This window comes from Sebastes fasciatus, chromosome 13 (assembly GCF_043250625.1).
Source record: "Sebastes fasciatus isolate fSebFas1 chromosome 13, fSebFas1.pri, whole genome shotgun sequence".
Taxonomy (NCBI): Eukaryota; Metazoa; Chordata; class Actinopteri; order Perciformes; family Sebastidae; genus Sebastes; species Sebastes fasciatus.
In genome coordinates this window covers 5,557,710-5,578,567 of record NC_133807.1, presented here as the reverse complement: position 1 = coordinate 5,578,567, position 20,858 = coordinate 5,557,710, and the positions used below count along the sequence as shown (strand labels likewise).

General features: G+C 40.3%; 2 protein-coding genes and 1 long non-coding RNA gene across 6 annotated transcripts in view; 2 read left to right on the top strand and 1 right to left on the bottom strand.

The window, feature by feature from the left end:
• Window positions 1–482: 482 nt before the first annotated feature.
• On the bottom strand, window positions 483–1,226 carry LOC141780030 (uncharacterized). 2 transcript variants are annotated; one of them, XR_012596517.1, is made up of 2 exons: window positions 703–1,226; window positions 483–606 (listed from the first exon to the last, which is right to left on the bottom strand). It is a non-coding gene; the product is annotated as an uncharacterized LOC141780030 (long non-coding RNA). The 2 variants fall into 2 exon arrangements; XR_012596518.1 differs by having other exon boundaries at window positions 707–1,226.
• Window positions 1,227–3,252: 2,026 nt separating this feature from the next.
• Window positions 3,253–10,110, top strand: prrg2 (proline rich Gla (G-carboxyglutamic acid) 2). Of its 2 annotated transcripts, none has more exons than XM_074657449.1 (7): window positions 3,253–3,537; window positions 3,603–3,728; window positions 4,539–4,711; window positions 5,910–5,946; window positions 6,499–6,616; window positions 8,137–8,277; window positions 9,705–10,110. In XM_074657449.1, the coding sequence occupies exons 2-7, from the start codon at window positions 3,644–3,646 to the stop codon at window positions 9,745–9,747; spliced, it is 597 nt and encodes a 198-aa protein (XP_074513550.1). In that variant the 5' UTR covers window positions 3,253–3,537; window positions 3,603–3,643; the 3' UTR covers window positions 9,748–10,110. The 2 variants fall into 2 exon arrangements, with proteins under 2 accessions (XP_074513550.1, XP_074513549.1); XM_074657448.1 differs by having other exon boundaries at window positions 3,255–3,537; window positions 3,631–3,728; window positions 9,705–10,109.
• Window positions 10,111–10,415: 305 nt separating this feature from the next.
• The window catches only part of prr12b (proline rich 12b), a 36,658-nt gene continuing 26,215 nt past the window's right edge, over window positions 10,416–20,858 (top strand). Inside the window, exons 1-3 of one of the 2 annotated variants that reach the window (XM_074655082.1) lie at window positions 10,416–10,993; window positions 18,137–18,294; window positions 20,671–20,832. In XM_074655082.1, coding sequence (XP_074511183.1) covers window positions 10,911–10,993; window positions 18,137–18,294; window positions 20,671–20,832 — 403 coding nt within the window. In that variant the 5' untranslated portion in view covers window positions 10,416–10,910. Of the gene's footprint in view, window positions 10,994–18,121; window positions 18,295–20,670; window positions 20,833–20,858 lie in introns of both variants that reach the window. The other variant, XM_074655081.1, reaches the window with a different exon arrangement.

Below are 20,858 nucleotides of genomic sequence, written 5' to 3'. Positions count from 1 at the left end.
TCATCTGTGGCTGCGCCACCAGGACCCATCCTCTCGCAACAACAGAGGCGTGGCCAAAACAGTCAGAAACAACTAGCAATAAAATGAAAAATATATACATATATCTTGAAAAACCCACATGACAAAAGCCATTCCATAAAAATACAATAGTGACACACTCAATCAATAACATCAATAACATCATAATCATCAATAACACATAATAAATATACATTTTCTATCTATCTATTTTCGAAAATCATAGAAAAATGTATAAAGATATCATAGGAAATATAGTACAAAAATGTGTTAAAATATCAAGAAAGATATGTAGAAAAATATATGCTAAGATATCATAGAAAAATGTCAACAAGAAATATACTATAGAAAAATATCATCAATATCCTGAGATATGGAAAAATATACAAAGATATAGTAGAAAAATATGTACTGTCTCTTTATCTGTGAGTGCCGGTGATTTGTTTCTTCTGTCGGGTTTATTCCCCCCTCTATTTTGACTCTGGACTCTCATGTGCCCCACCCCCAACTGTGCAGTAGCGCCGACCCACCAGTAGAGGTCAGTACTGCATCAACAGAGACGAGCAGCCAGCAGTCCTCCCCAGCTTCCTAGAAACACACACACACACACACACACACACACACACACACACACACACACACACACACACACACACACACACACACACACACACACACACACACACACACACACACACACACACACACACACACACACACACACGCACACACACATGGCCAATTGTTATTGTTTGGAGCACACATTCAGGCCAGAAGTCTAGGGCCTGTGGTGGTCCAGAATTTAGCGCCCCGGGTCCTGATGTGATGTGTGTTCTCTTATCGGTAGTGAGACAATCAAAAAACCCACAAACACGAGTCCAATTCACATCTTCAAGGACTTTCCTCACTTCTTTTTATTTGCTAGAAAAGATCAACTCACAATTATGCACACCAAGAACAAAATGCCTTATGAAATAATTTTTTTTTTTTTTTTTTTAAATCTCTCACGGTATAGCCAAATATACACTTTCATATCTGTCATCTGTAAAGCTTTGGGCAGTTTGGTTTTGACTTCTTTTTTGTCCTTTTAATAATAATAATAATAATAATAATAATTCATATGTATATTATCTACCTTACAAGCTGCAATTCACAGCATTCAGTTTTATATTGAAAATAAAAGTCAAATGTCTTTTATACATCATTAAAACATTTACCCGAAACCTTTCTGTCTGTCGTGTCGTCTCTGTGGCTTCAAATTGTGACAGTTTTGAGAAACGTTTTTAGGGCTTCGGGGGAGATGTTATTCTCCTAATTTGGATTTTGTTGTGTCAGATATTGGTTCATGAGTAAGGATTACATGTTTTACATCCAGTCCACTAATGCAGTGGAGCTGAAGGTGTTAGTGTAGTCATATGAGCACTGTGTCCCAGTAGTGGTGACTAATGTATATAGCCTACTGCGTTGAGTATGTATGTTGACGATGCACCATTTAAGAAGTTGACATACAAGATATGAAAGCACTGGACTGTTTTGTACTAACAGGACATTATACATGGTAGGGCCAACAGATGTCAGTCAATGTGGAACACTACTGACAATTTCAAAATAGAAGTCTTCATAAAAAAAGTAATTTTTTCCATAGATTAATTGCTTTGTGTGACACTGAGATTAACCTCTTAAACCCTAGGTTCGCCTAGACAGACATACCCAAAATAAATCAAGAATAGCTCCACAACTTTCAGGTCTATATGCATGATCTTGGTCTCTATGGAGAGGTAAGACCTCAGAGAATTCATCCCCAGTGTCAGTAACATTGTGACTGTAACTATGCCTGAGTACATTGTGATGAACCAAAGTATAAAGTTACATTTTTATTCTTGCCTAAAATGTTTTCTAGGGAAGGGAAACCACTTTTTCACTTTGCATCACTAGGTGGCGGTATTAGACTGGAGGATATGAAACAGATTAAGGACATGGCATACAGAGGTCATGACAGGCAAACACGAGTTAAGGCCCAGACACACCAGAAGCCGTCATCAGAGACCCAACGGTGATGAAGGTCGACTGTTTGTGTCGCCTCACGACGCCTTTGTTAATACACCGCAAAGACTGCAGTCGACGGCCAGTTAGCGTGTACGTTCTGCGCCTGCAGACGTGTTTGTAGCGTGTGACCCATCACAAACATGGACAAGTCTGCTGACAGCAGAGCGGCACATTTTACACTATAAAATTAGACAAATACGAAGAAGTCAAACCCATAATCCAGATTAATAATAACACGGTTGAAACTGCCAAATGCAGGAAAGACAGCTGGAAAAAAATTAAAAACTGCCGATGTGTGAATGCAGAAAAAATTAACAGATTTATTAAAGCAGCAGTAGGTAGAAATGGAGCAAATATGATTAATAAAAGTTATTTTTGTAAAACGGTCACTATATCCTGACAGTAGTGCATGAGACAGGTAATCTGAAAAAAATCATGTTCCTCTGTGTCCTCCGGTGCTCCTAATGACATCTGCAAGATTTCACAGACCAGAAGAAATACCAAGCACCGCCCACCAGCCGGAGCACAGCCAATAGGAACGCTCTCTCTCTCTCTGAAATGACCTGTGATTGGCCAAAGTCTCCCGTCACTGGCTAGATTTCCTAAAGCCTGAGAACAGAGCCATGAGGAGGAGCAGAAGTCTAGTTTTCTCTCAGAACACTTGAATTACAATATGCTGAAAGGTTATTATGGAATTTTTTTCCTATGATTGTATGACTTTTTCATCTTTCTTTCAGCTGCGTCCTCGTCTCCGGCGGTGTGAAATGGACATGAGAGCGACTAAAAAAAATAAATATAAAAACATAATTCAAAGTGGTAAGCACCCACAGAATACAGCCAGCTGTCAGCATCTGCATTTGTCAGTTTGAACTGTGTTATTTTTAGCCTGGATTATGACTGCAACTTCTTCATATTTGTGTAATATTGTAATACGATCTGAGCTCTGATTGGTCAGTAGGCGTTGCTTTTATGCAAATGTATCTCTTATCTCAAACATAACCTGCTCCGGAGCAAGTTAGGTGTTCATCATAATTTACCGTGGTGATCTACCCCGGTAACAAGTGATCCACCATCGTAGGACTGAAAACCCTGAGTTAACCCTGAAGTTACCTCACTAACCCCATATCCTGCTTGGTAGTACAGGCCCTCAGGTCTACAAAACAACTAGGTAAACAAAGCCCGTGTGTAGTGAGTAGACAGACAAGACAGGTTTGTGGAGGTTGGTTCCTCCCTCCAGCTGGTATGCTGTCCAACAGGTTTTTACAAGTGGTGTTTCTCTGGGAAGACAGCACACCCCTCTGTAGCCTGAGCGTTTCAACACAAAACGCAGCATAAAGAAGTTTAGTTTGGAAGTAGCCTGATATTTGGACCTCCATGTTTTTGAAACTCTAAAAGAACAAGTTCCGTTTTTCTCCCGGAAAGCTTTGACGGACGGGGCAGACAGCCAAGTAACGAGGAAACCGGGTTGAACAGGTGAGTGTTAAGAGTGCTCGTCCTCTGCATCAGGCCTCTGGCCAGAGTGATTCATTCCCACCAAGGCTCTTCCTTGTCATTTTTCCTGTGTAGTGTTTTTGCTCCGATGGCAGCCTTGTCAGTCGGGTGGGTTCCTGCGCTGTTCCTGCTACAGCTGGCCCACTGCTCTGTCATCTACAGGCATGCTCCAGGTAAACCACACCTCTTCTCACTCAGCTGGTCAGTCCATACATACAAAGGCAAACCGCACTCACCAAAGACAAAGTTGTCATTATGTGATTTTGTATCTGATAATAATACACTTTTGGTAGTATTACAGGGGGGGCTCTATGGTGGTACAGTGGTTAGCACTGTCGCCTCACAGCAAGAGGTTCAAATCCGGCTTTCGGTCCTTCTGAGTAGTGTTTGCATGTTCTCCCCGTGTTAGCGTGGGTTTTCCCCGGGTTCTCAGGTTTCCTCCCACAGTCCAAAGAGGTTAGGTTAGGTTCTCTGAATGTCCCGTAGGTCGGAATGTGAGCGTGAGTGGTTGTCTGTCTCTATGTGTCAGCCCTGTGATAGTCTGGCGACCTGTCCCCCCCCCCCCCCCCTCCGCAACCTCTATTGGGATAAGCGGTTGCAGATGATGGATGGATGGTAGGTAGTATCACAGGTGTGCCTCACATTTATGAGATCTGATCATGAGATATAATAATGCAACACAACCTCTCTGTGTGGCTGACATACTCAGCGATGGACAATTGTCTGTTTTCACATTTAGTCTGAACTCAATAGGTCACTTCTGAAACACAGAAATAAAATGGCACAAAAAGACATTTATGGTCTCAGTACAGTACATTACGGTACGGTTGTTTTTGCATATTGAACAAAAATTAAAATTTGGAACAATGAAAAACAGTGGAAAATAAATGTTCCCAAAGAGCATTTCTTAATTGTATTGGATTGTATTGTTATTGTCACTCAGTATATATACTCTATGCGTGTACATGGCCTGTGTCCTGCAGGAGATCCAGTGTTGGTGGACGAGCAGTCAGCGAACTCCTTCCTGTCCCGCTCGCTGCTCTTTAACAGCTGGGACTTTGAGATTGTGGTGCAAGGCAATATTGAGAGGGAGTGCAGGGAGGAGTTGTGCAGCCGTGAGGAGGTCAGGGAGGTGTTCGAGGACGAGGCCCAGACGGTAATGCACGTCTCCACCGTACACTCATACGGATGTAGAATCCTACAGCCTTTTTCAATGTACCCCTAAGCAGAGAGGGAGAACCGTGACTTTGGTGCTGAGGTTGGGGATGTTGACATCACCTTTGATCATTTGTAGTTCAGTTTTGTGTGACAGCTGTGAGAAAGGAACTAAGAGTTCATAGCGTCCCTTACTTCTGGTTTATTTTATGAAGTATACTTAAGTAATGTTCAATTATATATTTCCCAAGTATACTTTATGTAGTAAGTATACTAATATCAATGTATTAGTAGTATACTAATAAGCGTACTGCTTTAATACTTTTTTAATTGGCTCACAGTTTAGTTCATAAAAGTATACTTTAAGTGTAAGAGTAGTAGACTTTTGAGTACACAACTAGTTTACATTTAAGTCTTATTTTGTACTGCAACTATACTATCAGTCTACAGATAGTGTACTAGTTTTAAACTTGTAAGTGTACTACTTCAATACTTCTTTAGACTAAATAGGCCCACTTTTTAGTTTATAAAAGCATACTTTAAGTGTAAGTATTGTACTGATAGTGTACTAGTTTTATATGAAGTTTAGTTTAGTTTATGAAAGTGCACTTTAAAGTATACGCTCAGTAAATTACTATTTTTTATACTGCAAGTATACTTGCATATACTTGTAGCACACTTTATAGTTTATGAAAATGCACTTTAAAGTATATTCAGTAAACTACTAGTGAAATAGTTTTTGTACTACTAGTATACTAACTTATCATTTAAAAAGTATATCTTGATCCAAAGCCAAGTATACCTAGACTTTTCTGAATACTTGTCAGTATGAGCCAAGTATACTTTTGTTAAGTATATAAAAAGTAAACTGAAAGTATACTCTGTTATTTTAAGTTATAAAGAAGTATACTAATAGTACACTTGAATAAGCTTCTTTTTGGTGAGGGTTGCCTTTAGTTCTTATCACTGCATTGTTACATTTGCAGTTTTAAAGTGGAGAAAACCTGCAGTATCCATTTAATTGCAACTCACAGAATTTGTACCTACATATAGAATTTGTTTTTGCTTTGCATTTGAAACAAGGATTCTTAAGGCATGTTCACATTGAATGAAGTGTCCTGTGTAAAGTGTGTTGATGTTTATTTTCTTCTAATTTATTGAAGCTACTTCATTAATTCTTCTTTTGCTTCCACCTTTAGAATGCATTTTGGACCGAATATATCAATAACAGTCAAGGTAATGCTTTAAAGATGAATGTGATCCCATTATTGTAGTCCATGGGCCTTGGCATTGGGCTTATTCGGCAGAATGATTATGATTAACATTATAATTATTGTAATTTCTGTATTGCTAATATTGCATTTATTATAATGCCCTCCTGAATGTCAGCACAGGACATTTTGGTGGGGGTGCTATTGAATCCTACAACACAGTCTCAATATCTCAAGTCCTTTTAAAATAGGTTGTACTTTATAATCAAATGCTCTCAGAAGGTGTAGTCAAAATACACCTGTAATGTGTGCATGCTTATACTTATGCTGCAAACTTTAGTTTATAAAACTGCACCAACAGTAGAGCATTCACATGCATATTCAGCACTGCATGGAGCATCAAAAAGGAGGAATTTGTTGCAGTTACACATTTTTACTGTAGGTTTCACTGATGACAGACGCCAACCAACAGAAGACAGTCACGACTGAAGTCACTGCTGTAGTGATTAGTGACTGACTGCTATGAGAACTCTATAAGAAGCAATGGTTTGATGTTAATGATGCTCGTCTTTCTAAGCAAACAGAGTGGATGTGTCAGGGCTGGTGGCAGGCCTCGTGGCTCTCCTAGTGACCGCTGTCATTGCCACCGTGCTGGGAATCTACTGCTACAAAGCCAAGAACAAAGGTGGACAGAGGTCAGTCCAGTACGTTGACTCTGATGTGAACATTTACAGAGAAACGTTGGTTTTTTTTGCCCAGCTAACTAGGGATGTGGAATAAAATGGAAACTTTGGTCCGTCAGACCTTCCATCCCGCACTTACAATCCACACAATTATTGTGTTGAATAAATATCTATAGAAGATTTGAAAACAAATTTTGAATATAGAATAGAATAGAGACTTTATTGTCATTGTCATGGGAAAAAAACGAAAAACTGTTTAGCAGCTCTTGGCAGTAAAAGCAAACATAAAAACATTCAAATCAAAATATAGACAAATAAATGGATCATAAAGTGCAGGTGCTATGATTATGGTTCAGCAGCTAGTGTCCTAAGTCATAATCAGCAGGTGTTAAGGAAGGTGAGCCTGCTTCAGCTTCTTGAGGAAGTAGAGTCTCTGCTGGGCCTTCCCCACCTGATGGGAGATGTTTCTGGACCAGGTGAGGTCAGCCGAAATGTAGACTCCGAAGTATTAAAGGTCCCATATTATGCTCATTTTCAGGTCCATACTTGTATTTTGTGTTTCTACTACAACATGTTTACATGCCGTTATGTTAAAAAAAAACTTTATTTTCCTCACACTGTCAGCCTGAATATGCCTGTATTTACCCTCTGTCTGAAACGCTCCCTTTTAGCGCATTTTGACGGAATTGCAACAGAATTGCGTTGCTAGACAACAACTTGGGTCCATGTGTACTTCCTGTCAGCTGATGACATTCACATACACTGCAACCAGGAATAAACTGGGACACATTTAGAATGTTTACGTTTAAAATTGTGTAAAGGGTCTAAATATTGTATATTCGTGACATCACGAATGAGCAGAAATCCTGACGGCTTGTTTCAAATGCAGAGTTTCTGAATACGGGCTGTGTGTATTTCCCTGTGGATTGAGTGTTTCGATACTTTCACAGTATTTATATAGGACTTAAGCCTGCTTTAGAATAAAAAAAAACATGAAAATCTCACTTTTTTATAATATGGGACCTTTAAAATAAATAATGCTATCAGTCAGATTCATCTTTAACTTTGTTTATTGTGCGTTTTGTGTACTTTTTTTGGACAAGTGAATTACACTCAAAAAAGGAAGCAGTCAGTCATCAATACCGGTATACCGAGACAAAACTTCCCTGTGAGAAGGTCTTTTGTAAAAAGGAATCGCTTTACAGATCTACAGGAAATTTGCTGGACAAATTTATAGTCCCTACGGTCTTAGTCTTCATTGTAGACAAGGGACTGCGACAACGTGTCACATGTCTTACATCTTGAGACAGTTTTTCTTCTATTGTGTTATATTGTATTGTATTGTACTATAATGTAATCATCTATGCAACCTATTCATTATTCTGTTTTCATTCATTCTGACCTCAACCTTTCCTCTGGCACCATCTGGTGAACATTTCCACGTAACACAATCAAATTTACTGAGCACATTCATATGTGCAGGAACTTCACTGGTTTGTTGAATTCTACTGAGTGTAGTTTTTCTGGTCCAGAGCTCCGGTGAGGATGGTAGATGGGCGTCCAGCCCAAGAGATGGTGCCTCTGTCTGGGATCATTGCCCCAGGTCTGCCCAGCTACAATGACGCTCTGAACCACAGTGGTCAACACGATGCCCCACCACCACCTTATTCAGGGTAAGTGGATGCTCCGGTATGCAAGTGCACTTTACATGCATCCAGGCCGGTGTCTATGGTGACCCAAGATCCAGCCCAACACCTCCACAATGAAAATCGCAGATGACAAATGTACATTATTTACAAAAAGTACTGTATGTTAAAATGGGGCTGCATGTTGGTGCAGTGGTTAGCACTGTCTTCTAACAGCAAGAGGGTTGCAGGTTCAAACCCGGCTTGGGGCCCTTCTGTGTGGAGTTTGCATGTTCTCCCCGTCTTGGCGCGGGTTTTCTCCGGGGTCTCAGGTTTCCTCCCACAGTCCAAAGACATGGAGGCTAGGTTCATTGTTGACTAAATTGCCCCGTAGGTATGAATGTGAGAGTGAATGGTTGTCTGTCTCTATGTGTCAGTCCTGTGATAGTCTGGAGACCTGTCCAGGGTGTACCCCGCCTTCGCCCAATGTCAGCTGGGATCGGCTCCAGCTTACCACTCCATTCCTCAATCATCATCTACACTACATCATCATACATAAAAATAAGCATTAAAAACGTAAAACAACTTATATATCAACATAAACATTTAGTATTACGACTAATGCCAGCTAAGTGAAAACCAATCACAATCATTTCAGAGAGAGAGAGAGAGAGAGCGTTCCTATTGGCTGTGCTCCGGCTGTTGGGCGGTGCTTGGTATTTCCTCAACTTGCTCATAACGTGGCTGCCGGGTCACAAATGTTCTCATTTTACAGCTACAAGAAGTTTCTGAGAACATTTGAGAAATAGGCATTACAGTAACAGAATATTGATTCATATTTGATCAGCGCTGCCTAGTTTGATCGGAGTTCGCGAGTGATTGACTCGTGGCTCTCATAGACGGCAGCTGGACGGCAGACCTCAGGTCAGCTCTGACTGCTTGTTTTCCTTCCGGTCTGTGAAATCTTGCAGATGCCGTTAGGAGCAACATAACAAGATGTTATATGGAAGCGGTTGAACAGCCCTTCAGTATGTTGCATAGTCGAAGTAAACGTGAGAGGTTGGTTCCTTCTCAACTTATGAATAGCAAAGCCATTAAACCACATGGCAAGGGTGGGGCCTATAGGTAAGACCAAAAATAATTAGATGAAATATTACAAAAATTAAGTAATGGGCAATTATATATATATATATATATATATATATATATATATATAAATCATAATCAGAGAACTTTTCTGTACTTATTTTGCATTTCCCATCCAGTAATTTCTATGTTCAGGTGTTGTTTTGTGTGGATCTCGAGATGCATGCTCTGTTATTGTTACTGTCTAGGATTACACTCCTATTTTGATGTTTGAGCTCAAATTTGTTCCCAGTATGCTGCTTTTTGAACCCTCTTCCCATGGACCATGCTGCTGCTGTTGTTGTGTGTATGAGAATGCTCACTAAGATATCTCCTCTCTCTGACCACAGGGGTGCGCCATCGGAGCCCGCTGCTCCCGAAGACAACGAATGAGAGGCTCTGGCAGAGCCTCTTCCTTATGGTTGATGGTGGTTTGAGTGAACTTTTGAATATTGCACGTTTGTTTTTGTTGATATACTGTATTTATAAGTGAAGAACGACACAATCCTAGAATGGACACTATACTGACTGGTATGATCTGCATATTGGCTGGCCAGTAGTCTGTCCACTCACTACACATGTGTGATGCTTTAAAGTGGGTACAGCTGAGGGTGTGGTTCATTTTTGTGGTTGTGTACTGTACACCAAACTGTGTTGTGTTTGTAAGTAAGGTACTTTTGAGCAGAGCAACAATTCATAGAGAATCTTCAACAACATGTTTTATATAATAAATTACATAACAAATACCTCTAGTATTTTTTTTTATACATCTGTTGGAACTTATTATAAGCCAGTAGAGACAAGTATATACACCTGAAGTCAGAAGAAGGATGTCAGCATCATCATCCTTTTACATGTTGCAACTTGTTGTTTATCACAGCAGTTTATTATAGAAATACAGCTGAGCTCTTTCACCATGTTTTAACTGTCTTCCACAATGCTATACAGCACTGCGCTGCTGTGCATGACAAATTGTGTGTGTATGTGTGTGTGTGTGAGAGTGAGAGAGGGAGGGAAGGAGAGGATGAACGCCAGCCCAGTCATTCCTCTTAAAAATGGCGTCTTGTGAACAAAATGAGCGAAAGTAGCTCCACTGTGTGAGAGAGAGCAGCAGCAGAGCAGCTGGATCTGCCCGTGAACGCACCACCGCTTATTAAAGCTGCTAAAGCAACGTGGAGGAGCATCTGCTCTCTACGGCCCAGCATCAGCTTAACACGGGAGACAATAGACAGTGAGATATAATGGGGAGAGGAGGAGAGGAGGAAAGGAGAGGAGGGAGGAGGAGGAGGAGGAGGTGCTCCTGGCTGCTGTGCCCCCCCCGCCCCCCCCATCCCCTCTCTCTCTCTCTCTCCCTCCTTCTCCTCCCTCCTCCTCCCTCCATTCCTCCCCAGTCTACAGGCTCGTCAAGCAGGGAGAAATAAACAGAAGCGAGCACACAGAAGAAGAAGAAGAAGAAGAAGAAGAAGAGAAGACATTCCTCTCTCCCTCTCCCCTCCCCCCTCTCTCACACTACACACTATCTGTCCATCTTCATCCAGCAGTCCTTTCTCTCTTTCATGGAGAGGAATTATTCCGCTGCAGGCTTCGGAGATCTCGGGGCAGGAGCAGGATGGAGTTACGACAGATCGGGCAAAGCAAGGTAACAAGCATGTGTGTGTAGGGGGCACCCATGGGTGCAGCAGTGTGGGTTTCTAACAATGCCATGGGCACATATATAGCACTGCCTGCGTCTCTAGCTGCATTCAGCCGGGCTGCGTGGTGGTGCTGCTGCTCCATGGCCACCAGCACCACCAGCAGTCTCAGGTACAGCAGCCAGCCGTATTGTCATTAGAGGAGGAGGAGGGTTATGAGGGGCTGTCTCCTAAATGCATGGTATGCGATGGAAGGTTAATAGTGATCCGGAGACGGACGGAGGAGGAGAGGGGAGACACGGAGGAGGCGGGGGATGGGTTGATCGGCTCTGTTATTTATAAAAACATGATGAAGATATCGCATCCAGGTTCCCAGCTCTGCATTGTCTCCGCTGCAGCTTTGTGTCTTTGCTTTTTGACTCGCATGACAGAGACACTCCGCAGGTTGATTGGTAGCACACAGTGGCTACTAATTGGCTACTAATCAAAGCTGCCTGCCCTGCTATATAGCAAAGGGAAACAATCCTATAGCATTCCATGAAATATAAAAAAAAAAAAAAAAAAAAGTGTGCGAATGAAATAATGTGACAAATACAGATTTGATTTTATATAAAAAAAAAAATTATGTAAAAATGGTCAAACTAAAACAAAACTATTACTGGTTGTGGGAACAGCAGCTGCATGTATTTATACTGTAATGTGTCAAAGATAGCTGAAGCTAGGAGGAGTGAACTTGTTGGTTTCTAACATGCTTATTATTAGTTATTATTATTAGTAAACACCACTTTATTATTATTATTATTATTATTATTATTAATAATAATAAACACCACTTTATTATTATTAGTAAACACCACTTTATATTATTATTAAACACCACTTTATTATTATTATTATTATTATTATTAATAAACACCACTTTATTATTATTAGTAAACACCACTTTATTATTATTATTATTATTATTAATAATAATAAACACCACTTTATTATTATTATTATTATTATTAATAATAAACACCACTTTATTATTATTAGTAAACACCACTTTATTATTATTATTAATACACACCACTTTATTATTATTATTAGTAAACACCACTTTATTATTATTATTATTATTAATAAACACCACTTTATTATTATTATTATTAATAAACACCACTTTATTATTATTAGTAAACACCACTTTATTATTATTATTATTAGTAAACACCACTTTATTATTATTATTAGTAAACACCACTCTACAATAAACGTCACGTGACTGATAAACGTGCCCTGGCTGTCAGCGACTTGACGTTAATTAAAGGTTTGTAAGGCGTTAACATTAAAGCCATTACCATGTTTTCTACTAACACTGGGTAATGTTATTAGCTCCCAGCCCCGTCTGTCTGTCTGTCTGTCAGTCAGTCAGCTACATGTTCAGTTACCTTCCTCTCACGTTATCCGGTAGGAGACGGTGAAAGCTCCGGTGCAGATGTAGTCCATCAGAGCTGGTGTTAGCAAACAGGCTGTCTCTCCTCAAAGGCAGCTATAACGTTGTCTTAAATGCTAGCAGACGTCACTATTCCAGCCGTATGGTGTATTTAAGATGTTAATAATAAGTGACACGTGAAGTGGGCTTTCCTGACAGGTCGGTGTCGTGTGTTGGAATGAAGTGCGGCATCGAGCCATGATGCTAAAGTTAGCTAAAGCTACTCTTAGCTTTTAGCTCCACGTTAGCGGTCGCCATGACAACCACATCAGTCTTCCGTCAGACTCCAAAGGGTTCCATCCTCCCTGGAAGCTCAGTGTAGGCCTGCTGCTCTGTGAGGGATGCTGCCAGTTCATTGCATTCATAAAAAAAAATGTAAAATTCAAATAGAATAGAGTAAAAAAATGAAAATAAAAAAGAATGTATCCTCAAAATGTTCATAGTCTTGCTTTCAGTAGCAGTCAACATTGTTGCCTCACCCAGCCCAGGTTGCAGTAAAGTATGTCTGCCACCCTTAGCCAATCCACTGCAACACCTTTTTTTAAAATTATTATCAAATAATCAATTGTTGTATTAATTAATTTACAAAACTTACATACATACAATACACATGTTCAGCTTTAGGGGATATTTTATTTTTACAGTAGTCGTTTTTTTTTTTTTTTTAAACAGGAGTTAATGTGTTCGTCAGCCCTCATCTGCATCTAAAGTAAGGCCATTCATGCAAGTTAAAGCTGCAGTGGGTAGAATTGGAGCAAATATGATAAAAAAGATTATAAAATGGTCACTTTATCCCGACAGTAATGCATGAGACAGGTAATCTGAAAAAAAACAAAAACATGTGCCTCTGTCCTCCGGTCTCCTCTGGCGTCCTCCGGTGCTCCTACTGACATCTGCAAGATTTCACAGACCGGAGGAAAACAACCAATCAGAGCCAAGCTGGAGTCTGCTGTCCAGCTGCCGTCTATGAGAGCCGGCTTTCAATCACTCGCAAACTCCGATCAATCGGTCACTAGACAGCGCTGATCAAATATGAATCAATATTCTGTTACTGTAATGCCTATTTCTCTCCTCAAATGTTCTCAGAAACATCTTGTAGTGTACTGTTTAGCTGTAAAATGAGAAAGTTTGTGACCCGGCAGCCATGTTGAGATCAAGTTGAGGAAATACCAAGCACCGCCCACCAGACGGAGCACAGCCAATAGGAACGCTCTCTCTCTCTCTGAAATGACCTGAGATTGGCCAAAGTCTCCCGTCACTGGCTAGATTTTCTAAAGCCTGAAAACAGAGCCATGAGGAGGTGCAGAAGTCTAGTTATCTCTCAGAACACTTGAATTACAATATGCTGAAAGGTTTATATGGAATTTTTGCCCAATGATGCCAAAAATATACTGCTTATACCCCCACTTTAAGTTTCAAGAATGGTTGTAGTGTGAACCATTCCCTGTTAGAAAGAAAGAAAGAAAATAGAACCGTTGAGGTAAAGGAGATGACATACATAGCCTCTAGTAGGAATTGAATTTATGAAGCAGGCAGTAAATTCATAACAGTAAAAAAAGAAAGAAGAATTGTTGATTATGGAAACAGATTGAGAGGCTGCTGAGGAAAAACCTTTAACTGAGAAGGCGTGAACAGAGGAGTCTCGAGCCAACAAAATGATTTAGTGACTGAGTGAATAAGAAAAGCCTTAACAGTGGGACACCTTTACTGTAAGTATAACATATGGCAAGCCGTTTTAACATTTGATAGCTAGACAGGATATTCATTAGAGACATTCAACTAGTCAAAATTCTAATTTTAGATATCCGTGATTACATTTTGACTATTCAAACATACTATGGCTGCTGCACTGCAGCCGTATGGGTTTATAAAGTGTGTCTGGAGACAATAAATCTACAATACGCTGTAAATGTCTGCCACAACTCTCTAGTGAACCAAGCTCTCGTTGGCCACAGATTCCTTGACGATGAGCTCTTTCTCTTTCATGTCATTGTTTAACTATCTGATCCACAGCGGTCCCTGACCGCTCATCTCACAGCCGGCCGCACATAGAGACCGATGTTATTTGTCCACCTCTGAGGACTAAAGGCTCGTTGTGATTAAAATGAGGTTGCAGCTTGTTGGTGTTTAAACTATGTTTCTCTTATGAGTTATTGATCCGAGAAGTTTGAATCTGTGAATATCTTTCCAACTTTACCGAACTATCCGAGTCAGCAAAAGCTTCTGCTGATACTGTTCAGATGCTTTGTTGGGCATATATCCAATGGGAAGCCTTGATGAGCAACGTCATGACAACAGTTCTGCCTAGTCATTATGAGGTTTGAGATATCTGTAACTGTTATTTAGGATAGTCAGAACTTGATTACAGATATCTCTAACTGTCGTTTTGACTAGTCACAATGTAATTGTAGATATCTCTAATGTTAATTCCGGATAGTCAAGCTTAGCTGTTAAATGTTAAAATGGCTCGCCATAATAACAGACAGAAAAAGTACTGTACTCTGAGGGATGAAAACGAGAGCAGAAATGAGATCAAATTTGTATTGTATAAATTGGGTCATTGCTGCAGCAAATAACAGGAATACGAATAGAGTGAGCAAACGTTATACAAACACTCTGCATATTAAGTAGAAATGTCTGAATGAAGATGCGCAGGAAAGTAAAGAGTCGGGCTTTTAAGTAAGTTTCATTCATGCATCCATTTGTGTCTAAATGTTAGAATTATAGCATGAATTTGTAAGAGATAATAGAAGGTAACCTTTGATCTTGCTTTTATCTTACAATAGTCATGGAATATAGATTCTTGCTTAGAATTACTGCCGCTTGCTCGGAGAAAAGGAGAGATGTTGGAAATGCTCTGGCGACGTTGCTGTGAGGGTTTGAAGGACATCTGCAAGGGAAAGGCAAGAGGAAGCTGAATGGAGGTACTTAAGGAGATACTTAATTTAGAGTGAACAAATACAGTGTAAAGCTAGAATTTGTGGAGAGTTGGCTGAAGATCTGGATTATGGGATGTGGAGCGGGACTTCTGATGAGCTCGGTACTTTACTGAGAAGTACCTTGGGCGCTGATGTGATGAAGACTGGATGTGAATGGGGTGGTTCGTACTAAAATGAAAACTGACAGCAGAGAGGACAACATCCTCTTATTTAAAGTGTGATGCCAACGATATGATTGTCTTTGGGAGATCATGGCAACATCTGGTTGGTTTAACTTAGAGTGAACGCCCGTAGTCAGCTGATGGAGTAGAAGCCGGAGAGAGAGAGAGAGAGAGAGAGAGAGAGATTTGTGAATGAATGAGAGCGTAAAGAGAGAGAGAGAGTCTCCCTGACTGAACTTCTGCTAAGCTTAATTTCTCTGAGTTCACTTTTTTTTAATAAGTTCACACAGTCAGTACAGCAGCATCAGTCTATTGGGACTAAACCGCGGATAACCTTTGATTGCTTTGACACAAAATGGATTCAGTGACCACATTTTACAAAATTCATGAATGAACTAGCAGCAATTTTGCACAGTTTCTGTACATACTATACCGTATTATAAAAAACTTTCCAAATTAAGTTAAATTCCAAACAAGACTGTAAACTACTGTAAAAAAAACACAGCTGATTACAATTTTAGCTACCAGAGGCAGACATATTTTTCATATTGTGTATTTTGGAATACACTATACACAAAAATAATGACTGCAACATACTAAGGTTGTGCGTTGACAACTCCTTCATATGGTTTTTCAAAGTGAATGTTTGAAATAAAAGTGCAAGAACTGTAGAGAAATCTTATATCTACACTGTCAAAAAAAACCTTCTCAAATAAGTTAAAGCTTCAGTAGGCAACAACTGCTAAATGAGTACAATTTAACAACTGCTTCATCCACACACACACATGCGCCGAGCTCTTCTGTCAATAAAATAATAATATAAACTGAGAAGTCCCTGCGATAATCATGTTGACAGACAGACATCATTTATTTTGATTATCCAGAGGAGACAAGTTTTTCCTTGCAAATTTTGAATTGTTCGCCTCAGCCAACAAGCCATGAAAATAATTGTTTGATAGGGTATTAAATTACCACAAGTGTGTTTTTGGGAATATAACATTAGGGATGAGTGAGTAAACCATTATCTGTATCTGTATCTGTTCAACCCAAGCCCCCATGAAGAGCGCTGGGTTTTGAAGAATTTTCATAAGCCCCAAAAGACTTTTTCCCCATAGACTTACATTGATGAAGAAACTCTGTAGGGGTGATCCTACAAAAAAAAAAATTAACACAAAGACGGGAAGTCGGTTGGACTATAACAACTTGTTATTTGAAGCCTGACATTGCTATGGGTTGAGCAGAAATTGCCCAGTTTATCATTTATTATTTATTAGAAAAACTATTTACAGAACAGACTCAGAATTTAGTAAGAGTAACAGAACTAACTGGTGTAGAAGCAGTGAGAGTTGTGAGCTATTAATTTCTGCGGACGGAGTGTCTGTCAGTGACGATGGCGAAATTGTGTCTGGTCCCTGTTCAGACCTGGCATTAACATGCGTCTCCATATACGTCTTGAGTGGCCACTTGTGATCTGATCTCACTTCAACGCTCTTTATGCAAATAAACACGCAGTAAACACATGGCTAATACAGCAAGACGTTGTGACGTAATATTACAGGAATATCGGTAGTAATATCCTACATATTACAGATTTTATCAACATCAAAATATAATGTTATTGTACCGGCGGTCCGCAGACACCGGCACCTTTTCCAGGCAACATCGGGGTCCAGAGCTTCAGAGAGCCGGGGATGAGAGAGAGCAGGCGGGCGTGTGTCAGCGCTGTGCAGAGCACTGGAGCAAAAACACGACACGATCTCCGACAGTATGATAATAATGCATTTCCCTTGCCTAGACTGATAGTCTATCTAGATATGTAGCCTATAAACAAGATATATTTGAATAAATTACAGATGTACCGACAGGATACGGTAGAGCACAGAAGACGTTTCCATGCCGCGAGGCAGACGACAAGCACTCGCATCTGCCTATCTATTCACATGAGGAGCGCAGTGAGACCCCGCGGATCCCAGCAGGACATCAGTTGAGTAAAAGAATGTGGCCATAATGTGGCCCAGACCACCTCTGAATGTGGTCTGAAAGTTCCAATCTCAATGCGTCCTCCATGCGTCTTGAGTGCGTTCACACCTGTACATAGAGCTGTCCACTTGTGATCCGATCACTGAGGACGCACGTTAATACCAGGTGTGAACAGGGCCTGTTTGTGTGTGGCGCGGCAGAGCTGCATTGAACTGTGTGTAGGGGAGGAGCTCTGTGTGTTGCTGGCCTATCAGGGAACGATGTGGACAGTGGACACAGCTAGTACCCTATGAGGATTTTCCTTCATCACGAGTATGCTTGATTTGCTTTGATTGTAATGACAAAATGTGCAAATTCTACTAGCCAGTACAGAAACAGAACATCCCAGGAACATGCTACAGAAAAATGAACAAATACAAACGCTGGAATAGATGCTTCATATAGTCGAGAAACTTGTATTGGACATTGTGGAATGTGGATGCTCTAAACAGGTAAACGGACTATTAAACTGTTTTCCCAACAGTACAAGACAGCAGACTTGTTGTAAATAAGTGCCCGTATGAAAGTCAAATCTAACAGCCATGTGTTCCTCAGCCTTGTGTATGGGAGCGCCAGGTCGTCCCACCCAGACGCAGAGCTGCTCCACCGGCAAACCTATGGCACCCCTCACCCCCTCCAGGGCTATGCAACCAATCACCACCCAGGAAGCTCCAGACAGGCTGGGGCCTGGGGCGCTCCTGGACGCACGCTTGGTAAGAGGATTCACTGGATAGTATAATCTGTAGAAATACCAATTTCTTTCTATGTATAGTGCAGTCTGTATTCGGGCAGCGGTATCAGCTTTAATTCAAGGATATTTACATTTGCGTCAGATGGTGTATATATCCATAGTCTGGGTGGGAGATTTGTAGTTACTATTTTTAACTTTTTCAACACACAGCACTGTTAGCGAGTCTTGATGCGAGTGTCTGGTTGCCTGTCTTTAAGTGTCTGCCCTAAACTGGTGACCTATCCAGGGAATACCCTGCTTCTTGACCAATGTCAGTCAACTATGACCCTTCAAAAGAATAAGTGTGTATATGTATAATGGATGGATGGATGGAACTATTTCCACATACGATCAGCTAGAAACTTCTAGAGGAAAGGAGAAATGAATTATTCTCTAAGTATGTCTGTAAGTACTGCTTACTGGGTATAGTACTGGGAAACAAAGGTGAAGGTAACAATGGTGTTAACAATACTGATATTCTGTGGAACCTGTAATGAATTATGGTAAAAACATATTTCACAGTTTTACGATATGCTACCCAAACTGTTGGGATACGATAAGGTAATGAAAAGGGCCTTTGGGAAGATCTCTCAAAACTCAGATGAAGGGGTTATTGAAGAATATATGTATAAAATATATGGGTTATGGGGATATAATGGTCCCAAAATGCCTACAGGAGGACGCACCAATGCTGGCTACAGTTTTTGGGTAGAAAGCTTGAAGAAAAGGGGTACAAATATTAGAATAAAGGGGGGATTAAAGAGTGAAGCTACATTATTCATACTCAGATCCTTTACTTATGTACAAGTACCAATACAACAATGCAAAAATTCTCCATTACATGTAAAAGTCCTAAGTAGAAGTAAGTAAGTAAATCCAGGTACAGAAGTATTATCAGCAAAATATACTTAATGTACTCATGACTGATATGTAAGGGATAATGTACAGCAAGCCAGTCATTGTTGTGAAAGAATCCCCGTTGTGCTGCACCCAGACGCGAAGAGGAGGGGTCTCTCGTCGCCTCGACCTGCTAGCTGTACATTATCCCTGGAGCCATGTTTCTACACTCAATGTCACTGCAGAGGCATGCGAAACCTGGATTTTTTACACAAACCTCTTTTTTTTTTTTTATTATGAATTTGATGAGTGATAAAAAAAAAACTCAATCAACCGTGCTTGTCCCTACTGGAATATATTTTAATTTCAACAACACAAATCTGAAGCCTTTCACACACGTGGGTACAGTCTCCCCCCCAAAACATAAATTCTTCTTACACTTGTGTCAACTTTATATGATTCCTAAGCCTTGAAAAAATCATGCCATAAGAGAGGGGTAGACACGTTGTTTGTGACTAACGGCCAAGACCAGTTCTCATCCATGCTTATTATGAAGATGAAGCATCTCCAAGGTCTCCAGCTTATCTACCAGACAGCCTGAGTCTCCTCACACAAAGTGTGCCAAGTGTGAAGGTCCCTGAGGCCCTTCAGGTTCTTTAGCCAGGACAATGCATACTCATACATTTCTTCATATTCAAAGATTTCTTTCTACCACACAAACATGATCAAATCTGACACTGTAACAGTGTTACACAACTTGCTTTTTAGTTTCCAATATTTTAATAACATATTCATGTATTAATATTCTTGATACGATAACTCGATTAACCTGGTTTCTTTCCTTGCTTTTTCTTTTTCTTTTTTTTCTTTTATATATGGTGTTGTTGCTGTCTGTATGTCCCTTTTACAAGTATGTGTATGTAGGAATGTATATTCCTTTAACAAAAAAACAAAAACAAAAAAAACATGCTCAGTATAGTAATATTGCTAAACAATATGCAAGCTTTTAATAATTAAATTGATAGGTAATGAGAGTTAAGGCCAACCACGGCACAGTTTAACATCGCGTGTGAGTGTTTACAGGTGCACCTCATGTTTTTGCGCATAATATAGTAAGTGCTGTGGTGGCATGTGCCAAACAGTTGGTCACAGTGGAATATAAATGAAGGGTATAGGGTGATTAATCACCAATATCTCAACCACTAAGATTACTTATCTTATATCTTTTAAACAGCTGTGCCAATCACAGTTTTGCATGATGAAAATGGTTCACCAAATGCGAAGAGACACCAGCTCTCTGATAGGAAAATAATATTATTTTTTATTTTATTTTGCAACACAGTGTTCTACATGGTAATTGCAACTGTGTTGTGCCGTAATACAAGTAGATCAATAAAAATAAAAAATTGAATGAAATAAGTTGTATTAAACCATTTATATGATGATGATATGATCTATGATATGCATATGATATGGTATGATAGTGAATATGAAGTAAGTCAGTGTTGTGGTTTGTTACCAGGCCTGTCGGGACTGTTTGACGCCGGCCTCCACCATGGCGGCCCCTCAGGTCCTGACCCCTCGGTCATGAATCTGATTTCAGCTCTGGAGTCGCGGGGTCCACAGCCGCCACCCTCTGCTTCCTCCCTCCTCTCTCAGTTTCGCGCTCCCTCTTGGCAGACTGGTGAGTGTCAGCCTGTTAGGGTAATG